General features: G+C 41.2%; 1 protein-coding gene across 2 annotated transcripts in view; it reads left to right on the forward strand.

Annotated features, from left to right (window-relative positions):
- Positions 1-19,722, forward strand: part of LOC133578180 (potassium voltage-gated channel subfamily B member 1-like) — a 145,088-nt gene extending 125,366 nt beyond the window's left edge. For both annotated transcript variants that reach the window (XM_061932386.2, XM_061932387.2), the window contains exon 3: positions 13,011-19,722. In XM_061932386.2, coding sequence (XP_061788370.2) covers positions 13,011-14,747 — 1,737 coding nt within the window. In that variant the 3' untranslated portion in view covers positions 14,748-19,722. The remainder of the gene's footprint in view (positions 1-13,010) is intronic.
- The last annotated feature ends 2,168 nt before the right edge of the window (positions 19,723-21,890 follow it).

A 21,890-nucleotide genomic window follows, 5' to 3' on the forward strand; every position in this document is an offset into this window, starting at 1 on the left:
AGTATCGTGGTACTATACTAATACCGATATACCGTACAACCCTAATATGAAAGTACGATCAAAGCGAGAAAATGGCGTACGTCAGTAAACATTCAAATGTATGATAATGTTTGCACGCACAAATCCAAGCATATTTCTTTGTTACATTGCATTCTACTTGGAATCGACCGCCTGCACCACTAGACCACGCCTCCTTATAAATATGCAAATCATATTGAAAGTAGCCATGTGACTGAAAAAGGCCCGAAGAGGACTCAGAAGCAGGTGTTTAATTCTCCATCTACAGAAAAAAGCACACAGGCAAAAAAAATGGTCGGGCATCAGGAACAAAGTGAAGAAGAAGATGGATGTACATCGCCAAAACAGACGAGCGTTTGAAAAGATCGCTGAATGACACGGAAAACTTTAGAAGGGTGGATGACTTTGATCCCCCCTGATAGAAATATAATAACTTAGTAACTTAAAACAAAATGTGTTCATAGAGTATGCCTGCTGAACCCAGCGAGATTATAGTTTTGTGAAATAAAAAATTATTTAAACATGCCAGCGTTATAAAAAAGGATACTAAAGACGTTCAACTCTTGTTTGATTACTCAACGTATTACTACAATATACAGGCGATGACTGCCACAGACGTCCAGTACGTCCCTCCGCGCGGTCTTGTGTGCCGATACCCACTTCTGCTGCTGCCCGCTGGACTCACAGGAAGACATTATGGCGAAATGATCCTTGAGATAAATTAATATACCCTATTTTCTGGACCACAGGGCACACAGGATTATAAGGCGCACTGCCTATGAGCGGGTCTATTCGGGTCTTTTTTCATACAAAAGGTGCACTGGATAATAGGCGCATTAAAGGGGTCATATTATGATTTTTTGTAAATGTAAAACACTTCCTTGTGGTCTACATAACATGTAATGGTGGTTCTTTGGTCAAAATGTTGCATAGATTATGTTTTACAGATCATCTTCAAGTCGCTTTCTGACAGTCGCTTCAGGATGCGCCGTTTAATGGGCGGTCTTATTTACGTGGCTCACCTTCGACAGCGACTTCTCCCCGTCATCTTTGTTGTAGCGGTGTAGCGTGCAAGGACGGGTGAGGAAGAAGTAAAAGGTGAAGCTCATTGTTTTAATGACATTCAGACTTTACTTAAATCAACAGCAAAGCAGCATCTTCTCATCCGTGGCTCACCAGTGGAACAACGCCGGAAATGTGTCCCGTGAAAAACCGTCCGACCGGAACTCTCTAATAACTAAAGTTCCGTGGGTGAATTATGTAAACTCACTACACTGGTAGTTTTTAGCGCTTCCATAGCGAGATATAAGTTAGAACTTTACGCTACTTTATACTAGAAATGGCAACAGCAGAGGGTGAATGTCCCATAACAAGAAGATAGTGAAAAAGAAGAAGCTTATCGACTACGGAATCGGCACAGACTACAGTGACGGACGTGTGCAAATTTTCAGGACTTATGCAGATCTCACATCAGCAGGTACCATAATATTTCTTCTGGATACATGAGGGATAAGTGACTACTGCAATGCACTTTATGCTGGCATTAGCCAAAAAGCTCTCTCCCGTTTGCAGTTAGTCCAGAATGCGGCAGCACGACTTTTAACAGGGGCCAGGAGATGCCAGCATATAACCCCAATTCTTGAGTGCCCAAGAAACGGATGGAGTCCACACTGGAGACGGGGGTGGGAGAGTCAATCAGTGTGAGGGGGGATGGTGGGGCTTTGACTTTCCTGAAGTCCAAGATCATCTCCACTATTTTCTGGGCGTTCAGCTCCAGGTTGTTGAGGCTGCACCAGGACGCCAGCCGATCCACCTCTCACCTGTAGGCGGACTCGTCGCCATCCGAGATGAGCCCGATGAGAGTAGTGTCGTCCGCAAACTTGAGCAGCTTTACCGACTGGTGACTGGAGGTGCAGCAGTTTGTGTACAGGGAGAAGAGCCAGGGGGAAAGTACACAGCCCTGAGGAGTACCAGTGTTCGTGGTTTGACTGTCCGAGACAATCTTCCTCAGCCGCACTTGCTGTCTTCTGTCCGTCAGGAAGTCATTGATCCAACTGCAGAGGGATTCGGGCATGCTGAGCTGGTAGAGCTTGTCTCGTAGCAGTCCAGGGAGGATGGTGTTGAAGGCAGAGCTGACGTCCACAAATAGGATCCTGGCGTGGCTTCCTGGGGAGTCCAGATGCTCCAGGATGAAGTGGAGGGCCAGGTTCACTGCATCATCCACAGACCTGTTGGCTCTGGAGGCGAACTGCAGTGGGTCTAGGAGGGGGGCGGTGATGTCCTTGAGGTGGGGCAGTACCAAGAGCTCAAAGGACTTCATGACCACAGACGTCAGCGCCACCAGCCTGTCGTCATTAAGTCCTGTGATTAGTGCTTTCTTAGGGACAGGGACAATGGTGGAGGTCTTGAAACAGGACAGCACGCGGCATAGCTCCAGAGAGGTGTTAAAAATGTCAGTGAAGACAGGAGCCAGCTGATCCGTACAGTGTCTCAAGGTGGAGGGGGAGACACCATCCGGCCCGGGGGCCTTCCGCGTGTTCAGCTTCAAGAACTGCCGGCGTACATCCTCCTCTCGGATGGAGAGGGCCTTTGATGAAGTCCTGTGATGTTCTTGGAGTCCTTTAATGTCCTTGGAGTCCTTTAAGTCCTTTAATGTAGTGCTGGAGTTTGGGGGGGGTGGGGGGGGGGGGGGGGGCAGAGCTTTGATGAGCTGAAGGCCGTTCGTGACGACAGCAATGTGTGTTGAGGTCCTGAGCGAGATTCCGGTCATTCAGGGCCTGGGGGGGCTTATAGTTTGTAAGGGCCCTTAATCCTCTCCATACGGCTGCAGAGTCATTGGAGCTGAACTGTTCCTGTAGACAATTAGAGTACACAGATTTAGCTTTCTCCACTTCCCTGTTGAAGTGGTACTTCGCTTCTCTGTAGGTACTCCGGTCCCTGCTCCTCCACGCAGTGTCCTTTTTCTTGCGCAGCTGTCGGAGCTTGGGTGTGAACCAGGGCTTGTCGTTGTTATAACAAGCCCTGGTGCACGTTGGAATGATGCGCACCTCATTGAACTGAATGTATGAGGTCACAGTGTCCGTATACTCGTCCAGATTGTCCGTGGCCGCTCCAATTGCCTCCCAGTCTGTCGTTGCCAAACATGCGCGCATCTCCTCCACAGCCTCGGCGGTGAAACACTTAATGGTCCTCATAACAGGTTTGCACCGAGGCAGCTGTGATCGGCGCCATGATAGAGTGTTTGATTATCATATCACTCTAAATGTATAGACTATAAAGTTCACAAACATAAAGAGGGATGCTAGTGTGCCAGGCCAATCTTTCCTTATCTCTAAACTAAAACTGGGGAAATGTGTAGAGTGTTCAAATTGGCCCTTTGAAACATATCTTTGTCTTTGTGTGTTGTATGTAGACCACATTGCTTAGCAGAGTTCAGTGAGGCAAATGCATGACAAGTTGATCAACATATTGTATTATTCTCCACTGCAATAACAGTACTGAAATGAAGGCTAAAAGGGCATTAAAGGGGGCCTTAAAAAAATAAAGAAGTTCCCACTTCTCTGTGAGCGCTTTGAGTATCTAAAAATAGAAAAGCCCGATATAAAATCTAATCCATTATTATTTATTATTATTATATTTTAACCCTGGTTTCCTTCTATCGAGAGAAAGTATAATTAATCTTTGAGATATTCCACCGAACATTAAAGTTTCTCCATCATTTTGCAGTTTTATATAAAACTTTAAGGTTTTATTATTAGAGTGAAGTCTGGTAGGCCACGTGCTGCCTATTGAGAACGCCTCAGGTTTTAAGTTAGGCTTCAAAATCAAAGGGTCGGATTTTGGGTACAGTTAGTGTGTCAAGCCATAATATATCTGAAGAAGGCATGATAGACAAAACCTAAAACCAGTGAAGTTGGCAGGTTGTGTAAATCGTAAATAAAAACAGAATACAATGATTTGCAAATCCTTTTCAACTTATATTCAATTGAATAGACTGCAAAGTTCTAACTGGAAAACGTTGTTATTTTTTGCAAATATTAGCTCATTTGGAATTTGGTGAGGGGGTGTGGTAGTGCCCAACTTACACATCTGTGAAGGCGCCATTAATGCTGAAAGGTACATACAGGTTTTGGAGCAACATATGTTGCCATCCAAGCAACGTTATCATGGACGCCCCTGCTTATTTCAGCAAGACAATGCCAAGCCACGTGTTACAACAGCGTGGATTCATAGTAAAAGAGTGCGGGTACTAGACTGGCCTGCCTGTAGTCCAGACCTGTCTCCCATTGAAAATGTGTGCCGCATTATGAAGCCTAAAATACCACAATGGGGACCCAGGACTGTTGAACTACTTAAGCTGTACATTAAGCAAGAATGGGAAAGAATTCCACCTGAAAAGCTTCAAAAATTGGTCTACTCACTTCCCAAACGTTTACTGAGTGTTGTTAAAAGGAAAGGCACTTTTTGTATTGTGCCTTACCACTGTGGTTGGTAAAAATGCCCCTGTGACAACTTTTTTGCAATGTGTTGCTGACATTAAATTCTAAGTTAATGATTATTTGCAAAAAAATATATATATATATTCTCAGTTCGAACATTAAATATCTTGTCTTTGCAGTCTATTCAATCAAATATGAGTTGAAAAGGATTTGTTTTGAATTACACAGCGTGCCAACTTTACTGGTTTTGGGTTTTGTATATAAATAAGGTATGATGTAATGCAGATGTGTTTCCCACAATCTCACACATGATCTTATCAAAGTTCACAAATGAAGAGTTGCAAAGAACAGGGAGTGTCTTCCCACTTTGTTCTCCGTGCAGAGATAAGATCTCTGTCTTCTCATAGCAGCTTGGAAGCGACAAGTGGGCGGCGTTGGAAAAGGTGAATCAAGACAAAATATGTTCAGGTGCAGGGAGTGCGGAGGGTGGGGGGGGTTATGCTTGGCTTGTCGTTTACATTCAGCGTGATTCATGAGCTCGTGCTTTCAACCTGATTCCACTTGCTGTCACGAGCGGTCCACCACACACACCAACCTTTGTTGTTGTTGATGTGTATTAATTCCATTGTCCAGCCTCTCTGGACTTTTTCCGTTTTCTCCACATTTTGCACTTTCCTGAAAATGACGACTTCTACTGTGTCTCCCCTCAGAATACGGTTAATATGTCACTTGTTTTAATTCCCTGCGGTGCTTAGTGCCATCCTCTAATGAGTCAAACCTTCTCATCCATCACTTGCGTCTCCTGGGAGCCAAAGTGAGTTATTTCAGGGAGGGTCAAATGTTGCCCTGACCCTTTAATGGTCATTTGAGTCAGTGAAGCCTTTTTTCCTATGCACCTTGCTCTCCCTGCAAAGGCCAAGGTGTACTAGCAGTCCCTTGTCAAGATCAATTAAAGCTTATGAACACTTATGAACGCTACTAATCCTGGAATGTTACCTCAACGTTGACCTTGTGCTAGATTTCACACTCAGAACCAAAGACCCACTTCAGCCTACAGAGAACATCTTAACCCTCAGTACTGAGACCCTTTTGTACTCAACAGACGACATCAACGCAAGTCGTCTCCTCCACTCCCACTCTACACACCTCACATTATCCAATGTGTGGACAATACTGATACCATTTGTCAGACCTGGGCAAATTAAGGCCCGGGGGCCACATGCGGCCCATTAAGCTTTTCAATCTGGCCCGCCGGATATTTCCCCAAATTTTTTTAGAGCTTTAAGATGGAAACTGTAGCTGCCATTATGATGTGCAGTGATGTTTTCTAATGACCGTAAGTCTTGAACGATATAAAGTATTTCAATAGTTGGAATCTGCGCTTTTGCATGATATTCTAGTTATTATGGTAATCTAATGAGTTACTATGGTTATTTAATGAGTTACTATGGTAATCTAAGTCACAGCAGCTCAGACGAGGCACCAAGCAGTGTGGGTGGGGTGCGTTTCCACAGAGTGTTTAGAGAGCGGCCAGCCTGAAATGCGGGTGTCAGGGATAGACACGGAAGGAGATTTTTACAACAAAGTTCCAAAGCTTAGTGATGTATCAAATATATCAGATTGCAGGTGTTTTGTTTTTTCACCATTCACGTTCATATTATGCTGTGTTTGTTGCATTTTTGTTGCGTTTCGCTTGATTGTAAAATATGTCGACCGAGAGAGGGTGTGACGTTCACATGTTGTCAATATTCAGTGTTTTATCCTTCATAGTTAATATTGTAAATCCCACATTCTTTTTGTACATTCTGGGTGTCTCATTTAGTAAAAAAAATTTAAATTCCGTTCCGTTTTTTAAGGCGATCTGTTATAACGTTTTTAGCATTCAATCAGACATTATTGTGAGGTTTTGTATTAGTGTTCCTAAGAATAGATATAGCAGTCCCCAGACACATTTTTTTCTCTAAATTTGGCCCCCTGAGTCAAAATAATTGCCCAGGCCTGCGATATGACTACTTTATATTTTACATTTATTTATGGTAAGTGCTATTGACACTTTAGCAATATCAACACAATTTTCAAACTACTTCATTATTCTCTTTTATTACATACTGGTGGATCAAAAAAAGTCAATAATACACAATACTAAATCTATTACTCATTTACTTAGCGCTTAGCTTAGCTCAGGGGTCTGCAGCCGAAATTGTTGAAAGAGCCATATTGTGACCAAAAAATACAAAAACTAATTTTTCGGAGCCGCAAAAAATGAAAAGCCTGATATAAGTCTTATAATGAAAGCAACACATAATGCCATTGTCTATATTAGCTATATTACACTGCAAGCTCTTATCTGTGAGGCGTGTGCTGTATTTGGATTTGATGTTGTTCATGTTTGAGAATATCTGCTTGCACAGGTATTTGGTATATATATATATATATATATATATATATATATATATATATATATATATATATATATATATATATACATATATATATATACAGTATATATATATATATATATATATATATATATATATATATATAAATATATATATATATATATATATACAGTTTATATATACATATATATATATAAATATATATATATAAATATATATATATAAATACGTTAGGTCAGGAAAAAACACTGAGTCTATTTCACACCTATATATATATATATATATATATATATATATATATATATATATATATATATATATATATATATATATATATATATATATATAAATACGTTAGGTCAGGAAAAAACACTGAGTCTATTTCACTACCTACGAAACAGGCTTGTAGGGATGAAATAGCCTCTGTGTTTTTTCCTGACCTAACATATATTCCGCTCTACCCCGGTATTGAGCACTGTATAACGGATAATCCACCGAAACCTCGACTATATATATATATTTATGTACAGCACAGGCCAAAAGTTTGGACACACCTTCTCATTCAATGAGTTTTCTTTATTTTCATGACTATTTACATTGTAGATTGTCACTGAAGGCATCAAAACTATGAATGAACACATGCAGGGTTACGTACTTAACAAAAAAAGATGAAATAGCTGAAAACATGTTTTATATTCTCGTTTCTTCAAAATAGCCACCCTTTGCTCCTATTACTGTTCTGCTCACTCTTGGCATTCTCTTGATGATCTTCAAGAAGTAGTCACCTGAAATGGTTTTCACTTCACAGGTGTCATAGTTTTGATGCCTTCAGTGTTTAATAAAAATACAAACATGTAGTTTTTCTTCTTTCATGAAGACAAGAATATAAGTTGGTGTATTACCTTATTCTGGTGACTTGCATTTATTGCAATCAGACAGGATCCATGATAGTTGCTGATAAGCTCCACAACTTCGAATTTACATTGTGGAGGTGGAAGACGTCCTCCTCTCTTTCCAACACCACATGAAAGTGGTTGTTTTTCAGCTTTTTATCTGTCCAGCTTCCATACTCGTTTTTATACCCTTTACAAGAAATACATTGGAGTTAACTTCGTTGCTCACTCGCTTGTATGCGCTAGTTTTCTGAGACTTTTATTTTGTTAGCGCAGGCAGGATGGAGCAGCAATTTTATTGTGGAAAAAGGTCTTTACACTTTTGACAGTCGGTATGGCGAGAGAGTCTGATGAAATAAAAAGTGCTTCTCGTTCTCCTGATGGTCGTTTTTTTTTTTTCCGTACTAAGCTTGCAGCAGCCAGCGTCATCACCCAAGATCCTCGGGTGCCGTGAATGTCAACCAAGTGAGGAAAATGACGTTGTATGTTTACTTTTTTTAAATACCTCGCAATCGAGTGACACACACTCCGCGATCAACCGGTAGCTAACGATTGATCTAATGAGCACCGCTAGTGTAAACAAACTGCTGCATCACAGGCCACACAACTACGGTGCGTTCATGGACCGCCGAAATTAGTCAAACAAAACGGCGCTCACCATTAACTCTCAGCAGTGAAGCATAAACACAGACATATTAACTAGATTCAAGATTAAAGATTGTTTATTGTCATATGCACAGTTAAACAGACAGTTTGCCGTACAATGAAAATCTTACTTTGCTAGTCCACCCTTCAACAAGTCACACGGTACTTAGCTAAAAATTAAAAATTAAAATTAAAATGTATATACAAGGCACAGTAAGTAACATTATTGCACATTCTGATTGACAGTCAACAGTATAAATATGGAGGTGACCTTGGGTCACAGCAGCAGTTGAAGTGTCTAGTGATCAAAGATGAAAAGTGTCTACAGTGATGGTTCACAGTTCGGGGGTGGTCATGGTAGCTCTCTTTTGTTCAAAAGATAAAGTAAAAAGGGGCGGGGGTGTAGCTGGGGTAGCTAGCATTCACAAGTTAGCATTCACAAGCCTGATGGCCTGTGGGTACAAACTGTTTGTCAGTCTCGTAGTCCTGGATTTCAGGCTCCTGTATCGTCTGCCTGATGGTAGGAGACTGAAGAGACTGTGCTGGGGGTGTGTACTGTCCTTTATGGTGTTGTGTGCTCTCCTGGTGGCCCTGGTAGAGTACATGTCCTGTAGTGAGGGGAAGGCTGCTCCTGATATGTACTGAGCAGTTTTAATCACTCGCTGGAGTGCCTTCCTGTCCTTAGCAGTGCAGTTTCCATACCAGACTGTGATTGAGCTGGTAAGGACACTCTCAACCGTACTTCTATGGAAGCTGCTGAGAATTTTGGGTGACATGCCAAATTTTCTCAGCCTTCTTAGGAAGTACAGTCGCTGCTGGGCTTTCTTTATTGTTTGTTGGGTGTTGTGATCCCCCCCAACCCCCCCACCCCTCCACCCTATGTACAGAGGTGTGTAGTGGGTATTCCTTCTCCGTGGGTCAATAATCATCTCCTTGGTCTTGTCTGTGTTCAAGGAGAGATTATTATCCTGACACCAGGCCACCAGTTCCGCTACCTCCCTTCTGTACGCTGCCTCAGCTCCCCCAGTGATCAGTCCGACGACGGTAGTATCATCTGCAAACTTGATGACACTGGTGTTGTTCTGGGAGGCCACACAGTCGTGTGTGAAGAGGGTGTACAATAGGGGGCTCAGCACGCAGCCTTGGGGGGTCCCTATGCTTAGAACCTTTGTGCCTGATGTCTGGTTGCCTATTCTGACTGACTGGGGCCAGTTTGTGAGAAAGTTCAGGACCCAGTCACAGAGAGCCCGTGTCAGACCAACAGTGAGAAGTTTAGCAGTGAGTTTTTGGGATGACCGTGTTGAAAGCAGAGCTGTAGTCGATGAATAATAGCCTGGCATAGGTGTCCTTGCCCTCTAAGTGGGTGAGGGTGGTGTGGATGACTGTGTTGACTGCATCCTCAGTGGACCGGTTCTGCCAGTAGGCAAACTGTAGAGGGTCCAGTGTGTCTGGGATGGTCTTTTTGATGTGTGACATGACTATCCTCTCGAAGCACTTCATCACTATTGGGATGAGTGCAACAAGGCAATAGTCATTCAGACAGGTCACAGTGTTTGTCTTTGGCAGAGGCACGATGGTGGTGGTCTTGAAGCAGGTGGGCACAACAGCTTGTGCTAGTGACAAGTTGTATATGTCAGCAAGTACGTCAGCCAGCTCTGATGAACACACCCTGAGGGCCTGGCCAGGGATGTTGTCTGGGCCGGCTGCCTTCCGTGGGTTTGTTCTCCTCAGAACTGTACGTACCTCTGCTGTTGTTACAGTGAGTGGTGGGTCCTGCGTGCATTCCGTGGTCAGAACCCCTCTCTGTTGGTTGGTGTTGAGGACCTCGAAGCGGGCGTAGAACTCATTCAACTCATCTGGCAGTGAGCGTTGGCTGTTTGTGACTCCCCTGCTCACCTGCTTGTAGTCTGTGATGTGTTGCATGTAGCTTGGACCGAACATCACAGTTAATCCAGGGTTTTTGGTTTGGGTATATTTTGTATTGTTTTGTGGGCACAATGTTTTCTACACATGTGCTGAGGTAGCCAGTAACACTGGAAGCATATTCCTCTATGTCCACAGTACCGTCATCCCTCTGAGCAGCAGTTTTAAACATGTCCCAGTTTGTACTCCCAAAGCAGTCCTGAAGCACTAGTTCAGTGTCTTCATTCCACACTTTAACAGTTTTTCTCACTGGGGGGGCTTGCTTGAGGCTAGTGGGCTTTCTAACAATTAGGAAGGTTTGTGTCATGTTGGTCCGCCTACAGAAACCATATTTAAATAAAACATATATATTTTCTCCATCTTTTTTCATTTTCATAAATTTTTTGGAAAAAGCTCCAGGGAGCCACTAGGGCGGTGGTAAAGAGCCGCACGCATTCCTGTGTTAAAAATCATTTTTTAAATCGATTTTAACGATATACTAAAATAATGACTTTTAGAAAAATACCCTATTCTAAACGGACAGGTCCGTGTACCTTCCGTTCATTTTATTTCCAATTCTTGAATGCAAATCAAAAAACAAATTTCGGGCCATTTTTTCTATTTTCATTTCTGAAACAAAAGTTGGAAGACTATTTATAGACACTTTTTTAAAACGACAATAGGACTCCTGCTAAACAAAGGTGTTACCATTATGCTAAAAACATGCTAAACGCAAAGGAAAAGCTAAAATACTGCTTCCGGTTCAATTTGTCATCACACAGATAATGACGCATTTTTGCATTTTGGATGAACATTTTGTGTTTATCTGGAAAAACAAAAACCCATAAAAGGAAACCAGCACAGAATCCAATTTTATGGCAAGATTTTAATGAAAATCAACCCTTTTTTGTTTGTTTTAAAATCTGCCATATATAATAAAAATCGAAAAACGACCCTAGTTTTGTTTTTTGATTTGCGTTTCAGAATTGGAAATAGAATGAACGGAAGGCATACGGACCCGGACAGTTCAGTATAGCAGCAATGATATACCAGAAAGTAATACAACTAATCAATAAATAAACCCTTTTATAAATTATTATAATTTAATGTGCAAAAGTGCTGGACATGATGCAGCTCGATTGAATATAAAGCAGTCACATTTAAATTCTGGCTGCTCACCTTGAGTGTTTTTCAACAAAACAAAATTAAATTAAAATATGCCCAAGAGAGCTTATTAGCTTTGACCTTATTTTTTTAAGTGCAGACATGGGCTTTAATCAACACTTTGGAGAGAAAAGTTCAAATAGAGCATCTTTGTAGATGCCATTACAACTTTTAGTCGCATGTCACATTATATTTACAGTATATGTAAATGTTCAGTAGTTTCCTATAGGCTGCAGCTTTGTAGTTCAGGACGTCTACTGTACATACAGTACGGTATAGGACCTTCGTTATCAGACATTGCTTGGCTCTACCGCTCGTTTGTCCTGTTTGTGAGCAATTGGCCTTTCACAATGGAGGTTTGTAATGCGCTGCCAAGCAAGGTTTTGCCAAGAAGAAAGTCAACACAACACAGCCAAAAATCTGGAAATTCTGCATTTTTTACACAGTTTTTTTTTTTTGTCCATTCTCAGTACAGACATTGTATAATGTTCAAATGTTTGTTTCAAAACAAACCAAAGATTTTCACTACTTAAGTCTGCTTTTTCACATTGACAAAACAAGACATCGTTACAGGGGCCCGATCATTTGCAACTTATCAGACTTATGTACAGTAATACTTCTGCTTTGTTGAAAACCAAATCATATGAAAAAAGAAAACATTTTGTGTAAGAAATAATGTAAATTCATTTCATCCGTGGCAGACACCAAAAATAAAACAAAATACATTTTTATAAAAAAAATTTTAAAACTTAACAAGGAGAAAACAATGTGATTACACAAAAATTGCTGAATGAAATATATAAAATCACTTATTCATATAGAAGACGTTATTCTTATTGGCAATGAGCCGCTCCTCTTTTATTTAACCCTCTGAAAAAAAAAACTCTGTAAAAAAAAAAGCCATGTTTTACCATAAAAATTAAATGTTCTTAATGAAGTAATGCACTGTAAAAACAAATGCAAAATCTATTTGGTTTGAATTTTACTGTAAAAAAAACACAAACTGTGACATTTGTCCATTAAAGTAACGCACTGTAAAAACAATGACAGTAGATTTGACAGTGAAAAACTGGTTTATCAGTTACCAAATTGTAAAAAATACAATTGTTACCGTTTTTCTATTTACAGTAATGTACTGTAATAACAATGACCGTACATAAAAATAAAAACAGGCAGTTAGTTGCCAGGATTTTACTGTAAAATGTATGGTTAGGGTTTTTACAGTGTATGTCAAATACAAAACATTATGCTAGGTTAGTCAGTTTGCTAAAGAAAAATAAAACGATCAAACTTTTACTCCCACTTGTGTCGCTGACTGACGGATAGTTAGCATCACTGTATTTTAGGATGTGTAGCAAAGCCTGGTTGTGAAGCTCATACATCTAGACTCATCATGCCCATAAACAATCAGGCTTTTCTCTCATGAAAAGCAGCAACTCGAAAGTGGGGAAACTTTGTACTGTGTGAACATGATTGAAAAGTATAGCACCCAGTGTACGGACTGATAAAGGTAAATGACATGATGTTGATTGTTTTCTGTTTACTTCCAGATCCTGGCAATCATCTCAATCCTCTTCATCGTGTTGTCCACCATCGCCTTGTCCCTCAACACTCTTCCAGAGCTGCAGGGCACGGATGAGTTCGGTCACCCCACAGACAATCCCCAGCTGGCCCACGTGGAGGCCGTCTGCATTGCCTGGTTCACCATGGAGTACCTGCTCCGCTTCCTCTCCTCGCCCAACAAGTGGAAGTTCTTCAAGGGCCCGCTGAACGTCATCGACCTGCTGGCCATCTTGCCCTACTACATCACCATCTTTCTGACAGAGTCCAACAAGAGTGTGCTGCAGTTCCAGAACGTCCGACGTGTGGTTCAGATTTTCAGGATCATGCGGATACTGCGTATTTTGAAGCTGGCCCGTCACTCCACGGGTCTTCAGTCTCTGGGCTTCACCCTCCGTCGGAGCTACAACGAGCTGGGGCTGCTTATTCTTTTCCTGGCCATGGGTATCATGATCTTCTCCAGCCTTGTGTTTTTTGCCGAGAAGGATGAGGAGGACACCAAGTTTAAAAGCATTCCTGCGTCGTTCTGGTGGGCAACCATTACAATGACCACAGTAGGCTATGGAGATATTTACCCCAAAACCCTGCTGGGAAAGATCATAGGGGGGTTGTGCTGCATCGCCGGGGTGTTGGTTATCGCCCTGCCAATCCCAATCATCGTTAACAACTTCTCGGAGTTCTACAAAGAACAAAAGAGGCAGGAGAAAGCCGTCAAACGGAGGGAAGCTCTGGAGAGGGCCAAGAGAAATGGCAGCATCATCTCCATGAACATGAAGGACGCCTTTGGACGCAGCGTGAATCTGATGGACGTCACGGTGGACAAAACGGAAGCTCAGAAAATGGTGCAAGTCAATCATGTGACTCAAAAGCCGCACAAAGGTGATACTCAACTCCAGTCTGAGCTGAGCCCCAGCAAGCAGAACCTGGAATCAAGCCACCAGGAGCAAGCCAAGCCTACAGGCAACCCTCAGAACCTTAGTGCTCAGACACTGGAGGAGATGTACGACAAGATGGCTAAGACTAGATCGCAGCCTGACCTCAACAGCAAGGACAAATGTAAAGCTGGGAGGCAGAGAGCTGAGTTTGAAATGGGAGTCGTGATGGACGTGAGGAGCATGTCCAGTATTGATAGCTTCATCAGCTGCGCCACTGACTTCCCTGAAGGTTCTCGCTTCTCCTATTGCAATAATCCCGCCAGGGTCAGAACCTACCCAAGTCTGGAGCCCACCTTGGAGAACGACAATGAGGAAATCGCCACACCGCTGACAGGACATAGCTCCGAGGGTCTGCATTGTAGCAATCCACCCAAAGCCCACTCCATCGGGGTTGGCAGGTATTCAGGGACAGGGGTCCTCTCAGATGTTGCCTCATTGCAGAGTCCAGAGGTGTCAGTTTACACGACCGCACGAAGCAGGACCCCCAGCAAGAGCCAGGAGAATTTACCTCCAAACATCTTCACGTTCCACCACGCGTCCATCAACAAGTTCATCGACGCCGACACAGATGAGGAAGAGCACCTGCACGACGGTTCAAGGATCAGCCCGGTGCAGAGACTCCTAGGAAGGGTCAGTCCCAGGTTTGGCCACCAGGGGGCCAACCACTCAGAGGGCCTCCAAAGAAAGCTGGGGAATAGCAGGATGCCGCTCGACGGGCAGGAGAACCACGTGGCTCAGGAAGTACAGTCGCTTCAGGGAGACAAGAGTTATTCCAAAACTTGGAACAAGTAAGGACACATGTAAAGCACAGAGACATTAAGATCATGAACCTTATAGGAGAATTGCCAGGATGGCGGCACATTAAAAGACACGTGGATGATGGCGGAGCTTTTTGTGTTCTGATTTCTTCCACATAAACTCTTTGAGCTGACGCCACAGGTTACAAAGTTTTTGTGAGAATTTAGTGGGATCTGGTACAAAATTCACTGTAAATAGTTGGGAGAGTGACAGTTTTACTTGAAAATGATAGAAATAATCGAACATAATCTGAACCTCAAAATCCTACAAACAATCCTAAAATGTGTCCTCAAATCCATAAATCCGGTAAAGGAAACATTATGGAACAAACTTAAGTACTAAATGTAGATTGGACAGCTTTTGTCTACCTAACCTCAGACGAGAGCTGTCCTAAATCTGTGAGCATGAACTGATGAAGCCTGTTCGGATGAGGCGACACGTTATCTAAGACAATCTGAACAGTCCATTAAGTTGCGATCTATTCAATACCCGGAGAAGTAAGGAAAGTCTCGCTTTTGACCTTAAAATTACTACGCAACGCCTGACATATTTTTTCACAATAGCAAAAATGCTATTCAGACACATTTTCACCCTTTCAATTATTTTGTTTATCCCAAGAAAAAATTGTGTTGCCATATTTTATGCAATTTTTTCAAAACCGCAAGAGAAAACAAATTGATCGACCATTTTTAAATGTAGTAGCGCTGAAAAGGGGAAGATATAAACAATGATGCTAGGACGTCTGCCAGTGGTAGCCTCATTTAGGTTTTTAGAAATTAATTAACACTATATACATGTAAACAAAAGAAACTCATCACACATGCTAACTTGTAAATATAGTTTCTGTTTATAGCCACAAATGAACTTAAATCAATTTAATCCATGCTACAACTACAATAGCTACAGTAGCATTTCCCTTGGGGAATAGACTTTTGTAAGTGTCTGCTACTGGTGGCTTCCCTGTTGTGTAACAATATGAACTAGGAAATTGTTCACAGTATGTGCCTGACGACAAGTGAAATGCACAGTGCATTCGGAAAGTATTCACAGCGCTTCACATTTTCCACATTTTGTTATGTTACAGCCTTATTCCAAAAAGGAATAAATTCACTTGGGTTGTAAAAATTATACAGACAATGTGTGACAATGTGAAAGGGTTGTTTTTATTTTTTATTTTGGCAAATGTATTAAAAATTTAAAGAATAAAAAATAACATGTACAGTACATAAGTATTCACAGCATTTGCTCATTACTTTGTTGATGCACATTTGGCAGAAATTACAGTGATGTGTATTACTGGTCTTCTTATCCTCGTTTGGACATAAAGGCGACATGGCAGTGTGGCTGGATCAAAAGAGACGTCGGAGACGCTTTATTGAACCAAAAGTTGCTTTATTACAAGCGAGCGTCATTATACAGGACTGCAGTTACTGGAGGAGGTCAGGTCAAGTAAGTGGAGACGCCAAACCATCAGTTTTTATATTCCTCCTTCCTGTGTCTGTGTGTGTGCTAAGTCAGGAGAGCGTACCCTGACCTTAAAGGGAGAAGTTTGTGTGTAAGTGTCTGAAAAACAACTGCTCTAAGTCATAACTTAAATGTTTGGCGTTGAGCTGAACATGTAGTCTCTTCTCAAGGATAGGGCTATCACCTTTGCATTCCAAAATCCCAATTAGGGTCTCTTTTCTATGAGAAAAGATCCAATCCACCTGCAAAAATCAAACTAAGGCGCCTTATCTTATTATGTGCTCAAACTGAAATACTACTATTTAATTAGTTAATTAAACTTGGCGGTTTGCTTTCTCCAAGATGAATATAAACATTATGCAAAAAAACATATGCAAAACATAGTATGAGTTAATTAATTCACTTCAACAGCCTAAAGTATTTTTAATACGACGCCACAAGCTTGGCACACCTATCTTTGTGCAGTTTCGCCCATTCTTCTTTGCAGCACCTCTCAAGCTCCATCAGGTTGGTCGTTCTTATCTGTACTGTGAAGTTCAAATTTGAATGACAATAAAAAGGAAGTCTATGTGTAAGAAGTCTAACATGACGCCTGGCATTCACACCAAAGAGTTCAAGTTTTGTCTCATCAGACCAGGGAACTTTGTTTCTCATGGTCTGAGAGTCTTTAAGCTGCATTTTGGCCAACTTTTTAAGTTGGCCAAGTTCTGTCTGGCCACTATATATTCAAGCTTGATTGGTGGGTTGCTACAGAGATGCTGTAGCTCTGACAGAGTGACCATCAGTTTTTAGATCACCTCCCTGACTAGACTATGAAGAATGCAGCAATGTACTGATGGAGTATGAGAGGTGCTGCAAAAAGGAATGGGCAAAGAGGAATGGGAGAACCTGCACAAATATAGGTGTGCCAAGCTTGTGGCAGTGTATTAAAAAACATTTGAGGCTGTAATTGTTGTCCAAAGTGCATCAACAAAGTATTTAGCAAAGGCTGTGAATACTTATGTACATGTGATTTTTATTTGTATTTTTTATTTTTAATAAGTTGAAAAAAAAAATCAAATTGTCATCATGTGGTGTTGTCAGTTGAATCTTGAGGACAAAATTGGATTTATTTCATTTTGGAATAAGGCTGGAACATAACAAAATGTGGAAAAAGTAAAGCACTGGAATACTTTCCGGATTCACTATATAATAATAATAATACATTTTATTTGGTATAGCGCTTTTCAGAGTACTCAAAGACGCTTTACAGGATAAAAAATTAAAATATCCATCCATCCATTTTCTACCGCTTATCCCTTTCGGGGTTGCGGGGGGTGCTGGAGCCTATCTATAAAATAGTTAAATATATGTCTGTGTACCAAAAGGTAAGGCTTGATCGTCCAGTTTGTTAAGTCAGGACTAGACAGAATCAACTGATACACATCGAACACAGCTTCTACAGTTTCTTAATATTGTCATGGATAAATGTTCGTCTTTTGGACTGATGCGGACTGCCGTTACGGCGGGGCTGACTTGCAGGGTAGGCTGCTATCTAGTAGGACATATTTGTAATAGTTTGTTTCTTTGATTTGGTTGTTTGTTTCCAAAACATTTTTAGTTTTAATGGTTGGAGGGCAGGATTGTGTCGATCTCTGAGCGGCACCTAAACACAACATTGTGTAAAATACATTCAAGTCGAATCCAATTGTATCCTTTGTAACTGAGCTACTGTGTGGAACAATTCCCTTTGTGGATCATTAAAGTTTGTATAAGTCTAAGTCAAGTCAAGTCAAACTTTATTGTCAATCAGACCATGCAACAGTACATTACACAGCAGACTGAAATTGCGTTTCTCCCATAGTCCAATGTGCAATATTAAAACAAGATTAAAACAAGTCTAAACATTAGACTAAACATAGGACATTGATATTTAACAGATAAACAAATGACAGACAGTGATCTCACAGTTGCCAAACTATCATACTGTTCAAGAATATAGTCAGGATGAGGTATTTTACTGGAGTACAATACAACGTGCAATATGGCAAAATACATTAACTCTTTAATTCTCAAACGGCACAACCCTGTGACAAACATTGCTTGACATAGGGTTTGGCTTGTAACTCAAATTGTGCTCGCAATTTAAAGCATAACAAAAAGCAGAGAGACAGCTTCTATCGCTAATCACTCACAAATGAAGGTGCTATTGTACATCACTTTTGGAAAAAACAACTGAAGACTTTAGACTCATCATACTCTAAAAATCCTATAACAATATGTATTCCTCCAAAAGGAATATGCAAATGTGTGCTATACGCATCCCTACCGCCATTATTGCTCCTAGTGGCGGCTACGAGAACAGCAGTCTATTTGCACATTGCTACTTAGCAACTCAAGTCCGAAGTTCCCAACTCTGTTTCAAAAGTTCCCAAAATGGAAGCTCAAAATAGGTCCATTGAGACGAACATTGGAACTAACCTGTCTAACGGCTCATAACATATTTGGAAAGCAGAAGATATCAACGAAGATGGCCGGACATGATTTCTACCATTGATATTTATGATCTCTATCATTGATATCTATGATATCTACCAAAAATATCTATGTCTTCCACTGGAAGCCTCATTCAGAATGTGGCAACCAGAACCCCCTTCAGTCTTTGTAGACATAACTAAAAGCTTTAAAACAGATCCCTGATTTAAGTCTTTATGTACAGTACAGGCCAAAAGTTTGGACACACCTTCTCATTCAATGCGTTTTCTTTATTTTCATGACTATTTACATTGTAGATTGTCACTGAAGGCATCAAAACTATGAATGAACACATGTGGAGTTATATACTTAACAAAAAAAAGGTGAAATAACTGAAAACGTGTTTTATATTCTAGTTTCTTCCAAATAGCCACCCTTTGCTCTGATTACTGCTTTGCACACTATTGGCATTCTCTCAATGAGCTTCAAGAGGTAGTCACCTGAAATGGTTTTCACTTCGTAGGTGTGCTTGAACGTTTGGCCTGTAGTGTATGTTTAACTATTTTAACACATTTTGAATATTCATAATCATTTCACAATTTGAACGCAACACTCATAAATTGCTAAATATTAGCCATCCAAGGTTTGCTTATATTATCTCTTTTTGTTAATTACTTATTTTACCACTTTTTAAGCCTAACTATATTTAATCAAATTAATCTATCACTTTAACATAAACACATAAATCACTTTTTGTACAATTTTCCACTAAATTCTCATATTAAACTATGAGTTAGAATGACTATCATTACTGCTGTAGAGCAGATTTGTATCAAAAGAGTTATTCAGAGACTTTTATGGACATTATTCGGGGAAGTTTGCAGCATTTCAGTCTAAAAATATGAAAAGGCAAACCAGAGGTCATTGAAAGGTGACATTTGAAACTATTGAAGTATGTACAATTACAATAATCCACATTAATTCATATCCTGGACTAATTTTGAGTAAAATGTTACTTTTATTATGTATCTTTTAGCTGGTAATCACACGAATAAAAGTACAACTATTTTCATAAATATAAACTGTTTTTAGTCTTTTGTCAGTATTTTTATGTTATTAGCAGCTTGAAAATTTTAAAAGAAACTTTTTGGCCAGGATATGAATCATTTTGGAGTGAACTACACTCACAAAAAAAGATAAAAAAGCACAACATTTAGAGATATTTTTAGTGGACGGCAATGCTATTGTATGTTGTAGTTTTTTTTGTCTTCATTTGTCATATTGCACAAGCAAAGAGACAATGTGAAGTGAAGTGAATTCTATTTATACAGCGCTTTTCTCTAGTGACTCAAAGCGCTTTACATAGTGAAACCCAATATCTAAGTTACATTTAAAGCAGTGTGGGTGGCACTGGGAGCAGGTGGGTAAAGTGTCTTGCCCAAGGACACAACGGCAGTAACTAGGATGGCGGAAGCAGGGATCGAACCTGCAACCCTCAAGTTGCTGACACGAAGCTACCAACCGAGCTATACCACCCCATGTGGTGTAGCTGTGAAAAAAATAATAATAATAGAGGGTCTTGTTTGATTCATTGTGTTACAAGCCAGCGGGTGTATAGTAGACTTATGACGTGGTTGCACAGCAGCAAACGCGCAGCAACGCCTGATCGTGTGTCACCATGGACACGGGACACAATGATTGGACGCACTATAATATTGGGGAACTGTACCAAACAACTTCATGAGCTTGTGCTAAAAGTTTCTCTTCATAGCGCACAACTTACATTAAATGATAAATGGGTTGTACTTGTATAGCGCTTTTCTACCTTCAAGGTACTCAAAGCGCTTTGACACTACTTCCACATTTACCCATTCACACACACATTCACACAGTGATGGAGGGAGCTGCCATGCAAGGCGCTACCAGCACCCATCAGGAGCAAGGGTGAAGTGTCTTGCTCAGGACACAACGGACATGACGAGGTTGGTACTAGGTGGGGATTGAACCAGGGACCCTCGGGTCGCGCACGGCCACTCTTCCACACGGGCAGTGTTCCAAAAACGGCAATTACCGTATTTTCCGCACTATAAGGCGCACCGGATTATTAGCCGCACCTTCTATGAATTACATATTTCATAATTTTGTCCACCAATAAGCCGCCCCGGACTATAAGCCGCGCCTACGCTGCGCTAAAGTGAATGTCAAAAAAACGCTGCGCTAAAGTGAATGTCAAAAAAACAGTCAGATAGTTCAGTCAAACTTTAATAATATATTGAAAACCAGCGTTCTAACAACTCTGTCCCAAAATGTACGCAAATGTGCAATCACAAACAGTAAAATTCAAAATGGTGTAGAGCAATAGTAACATAATGTTGCTCGAACGTTAATGTCACAACACACAAAATAAACATAGCGCTCACCTTCTGAAGTTATTCTTCATTCGTAAATCCTTCGAATTCTTCGTCTTCGGTGTCCGAATTGAAAAGTTGCGCAAGCGTGGTATCCAAAATGGCCGGTTCCGTCTCGTAGAAGTCATCGGGAGTCAGTGTCGCTGTTGTTCTGTGAATCCTGCCTTCCGGAAAGCTCGGACCACAGTTGTGACCGAAATATCTGCCCAGGCATTTACGATCCACTGGCAAATGTTGGCGTATGTCGTCCGGCGCTGTCTGCCCGTCTTAGTGAAGGTGTGTTCGCCTTCGGAGCTGTGTGAAAAAAGCCACCCGGCCTCTTCGCGTAAACTTCCCTTAACCACTCGCTCATCTTTTCTTCATCCATCCATCCCTTCGAGTTAGCTTTTATGATGACGCCGGCTGGAAAGGTCTCTTTTGGCAAGGTCTTCCTTTTGAATATCACCATGGGAGGAAGTTAGCATGGCAAGCTAGAACCACAGTGAAGGATGACTTCTCATTCCCTGTGGTGCGAATATTCACCGTACGTGCTCCCGTTCCACAGTGCGGTTCAGTTGCTGTGAAATACGGTAGTAATCCGTGTGCGGATGGAGAGATTGCGTCTTTTTATGAACCGGATCGCTTAGTAGGAGCCATTTTGTGGTCTTTACAGATGTAAACAGGAAATGAAACGTACGGTGATATCCGCGCGTTTTTTCTTCTTCTTCCGGGGGCGGGTGGTTGCTTACAGTAGAAGAAGAAGCGCTTCCTGTTCTATGGGGGCGGGTGCTTTCCTTGGCGGTTGCTTGCGTAGAAGAAGAAGCGCTTCCTG

Source organism: Nerophis lumbriciformis, linkage group LG38 (genome assembly GCF_033978685.3).
Source record: "Nerophis lumbriciformis linkage group LG38, RoL_Nlum_v2.1, whole genome shotgun sequence".
Lineage (NCBI taxonomy): Eukaryota > Metazoa > Chordata > Actinopteri > Syngnathiformes > Syngnathidae > Nerophis > Nerophis lumbriciformis.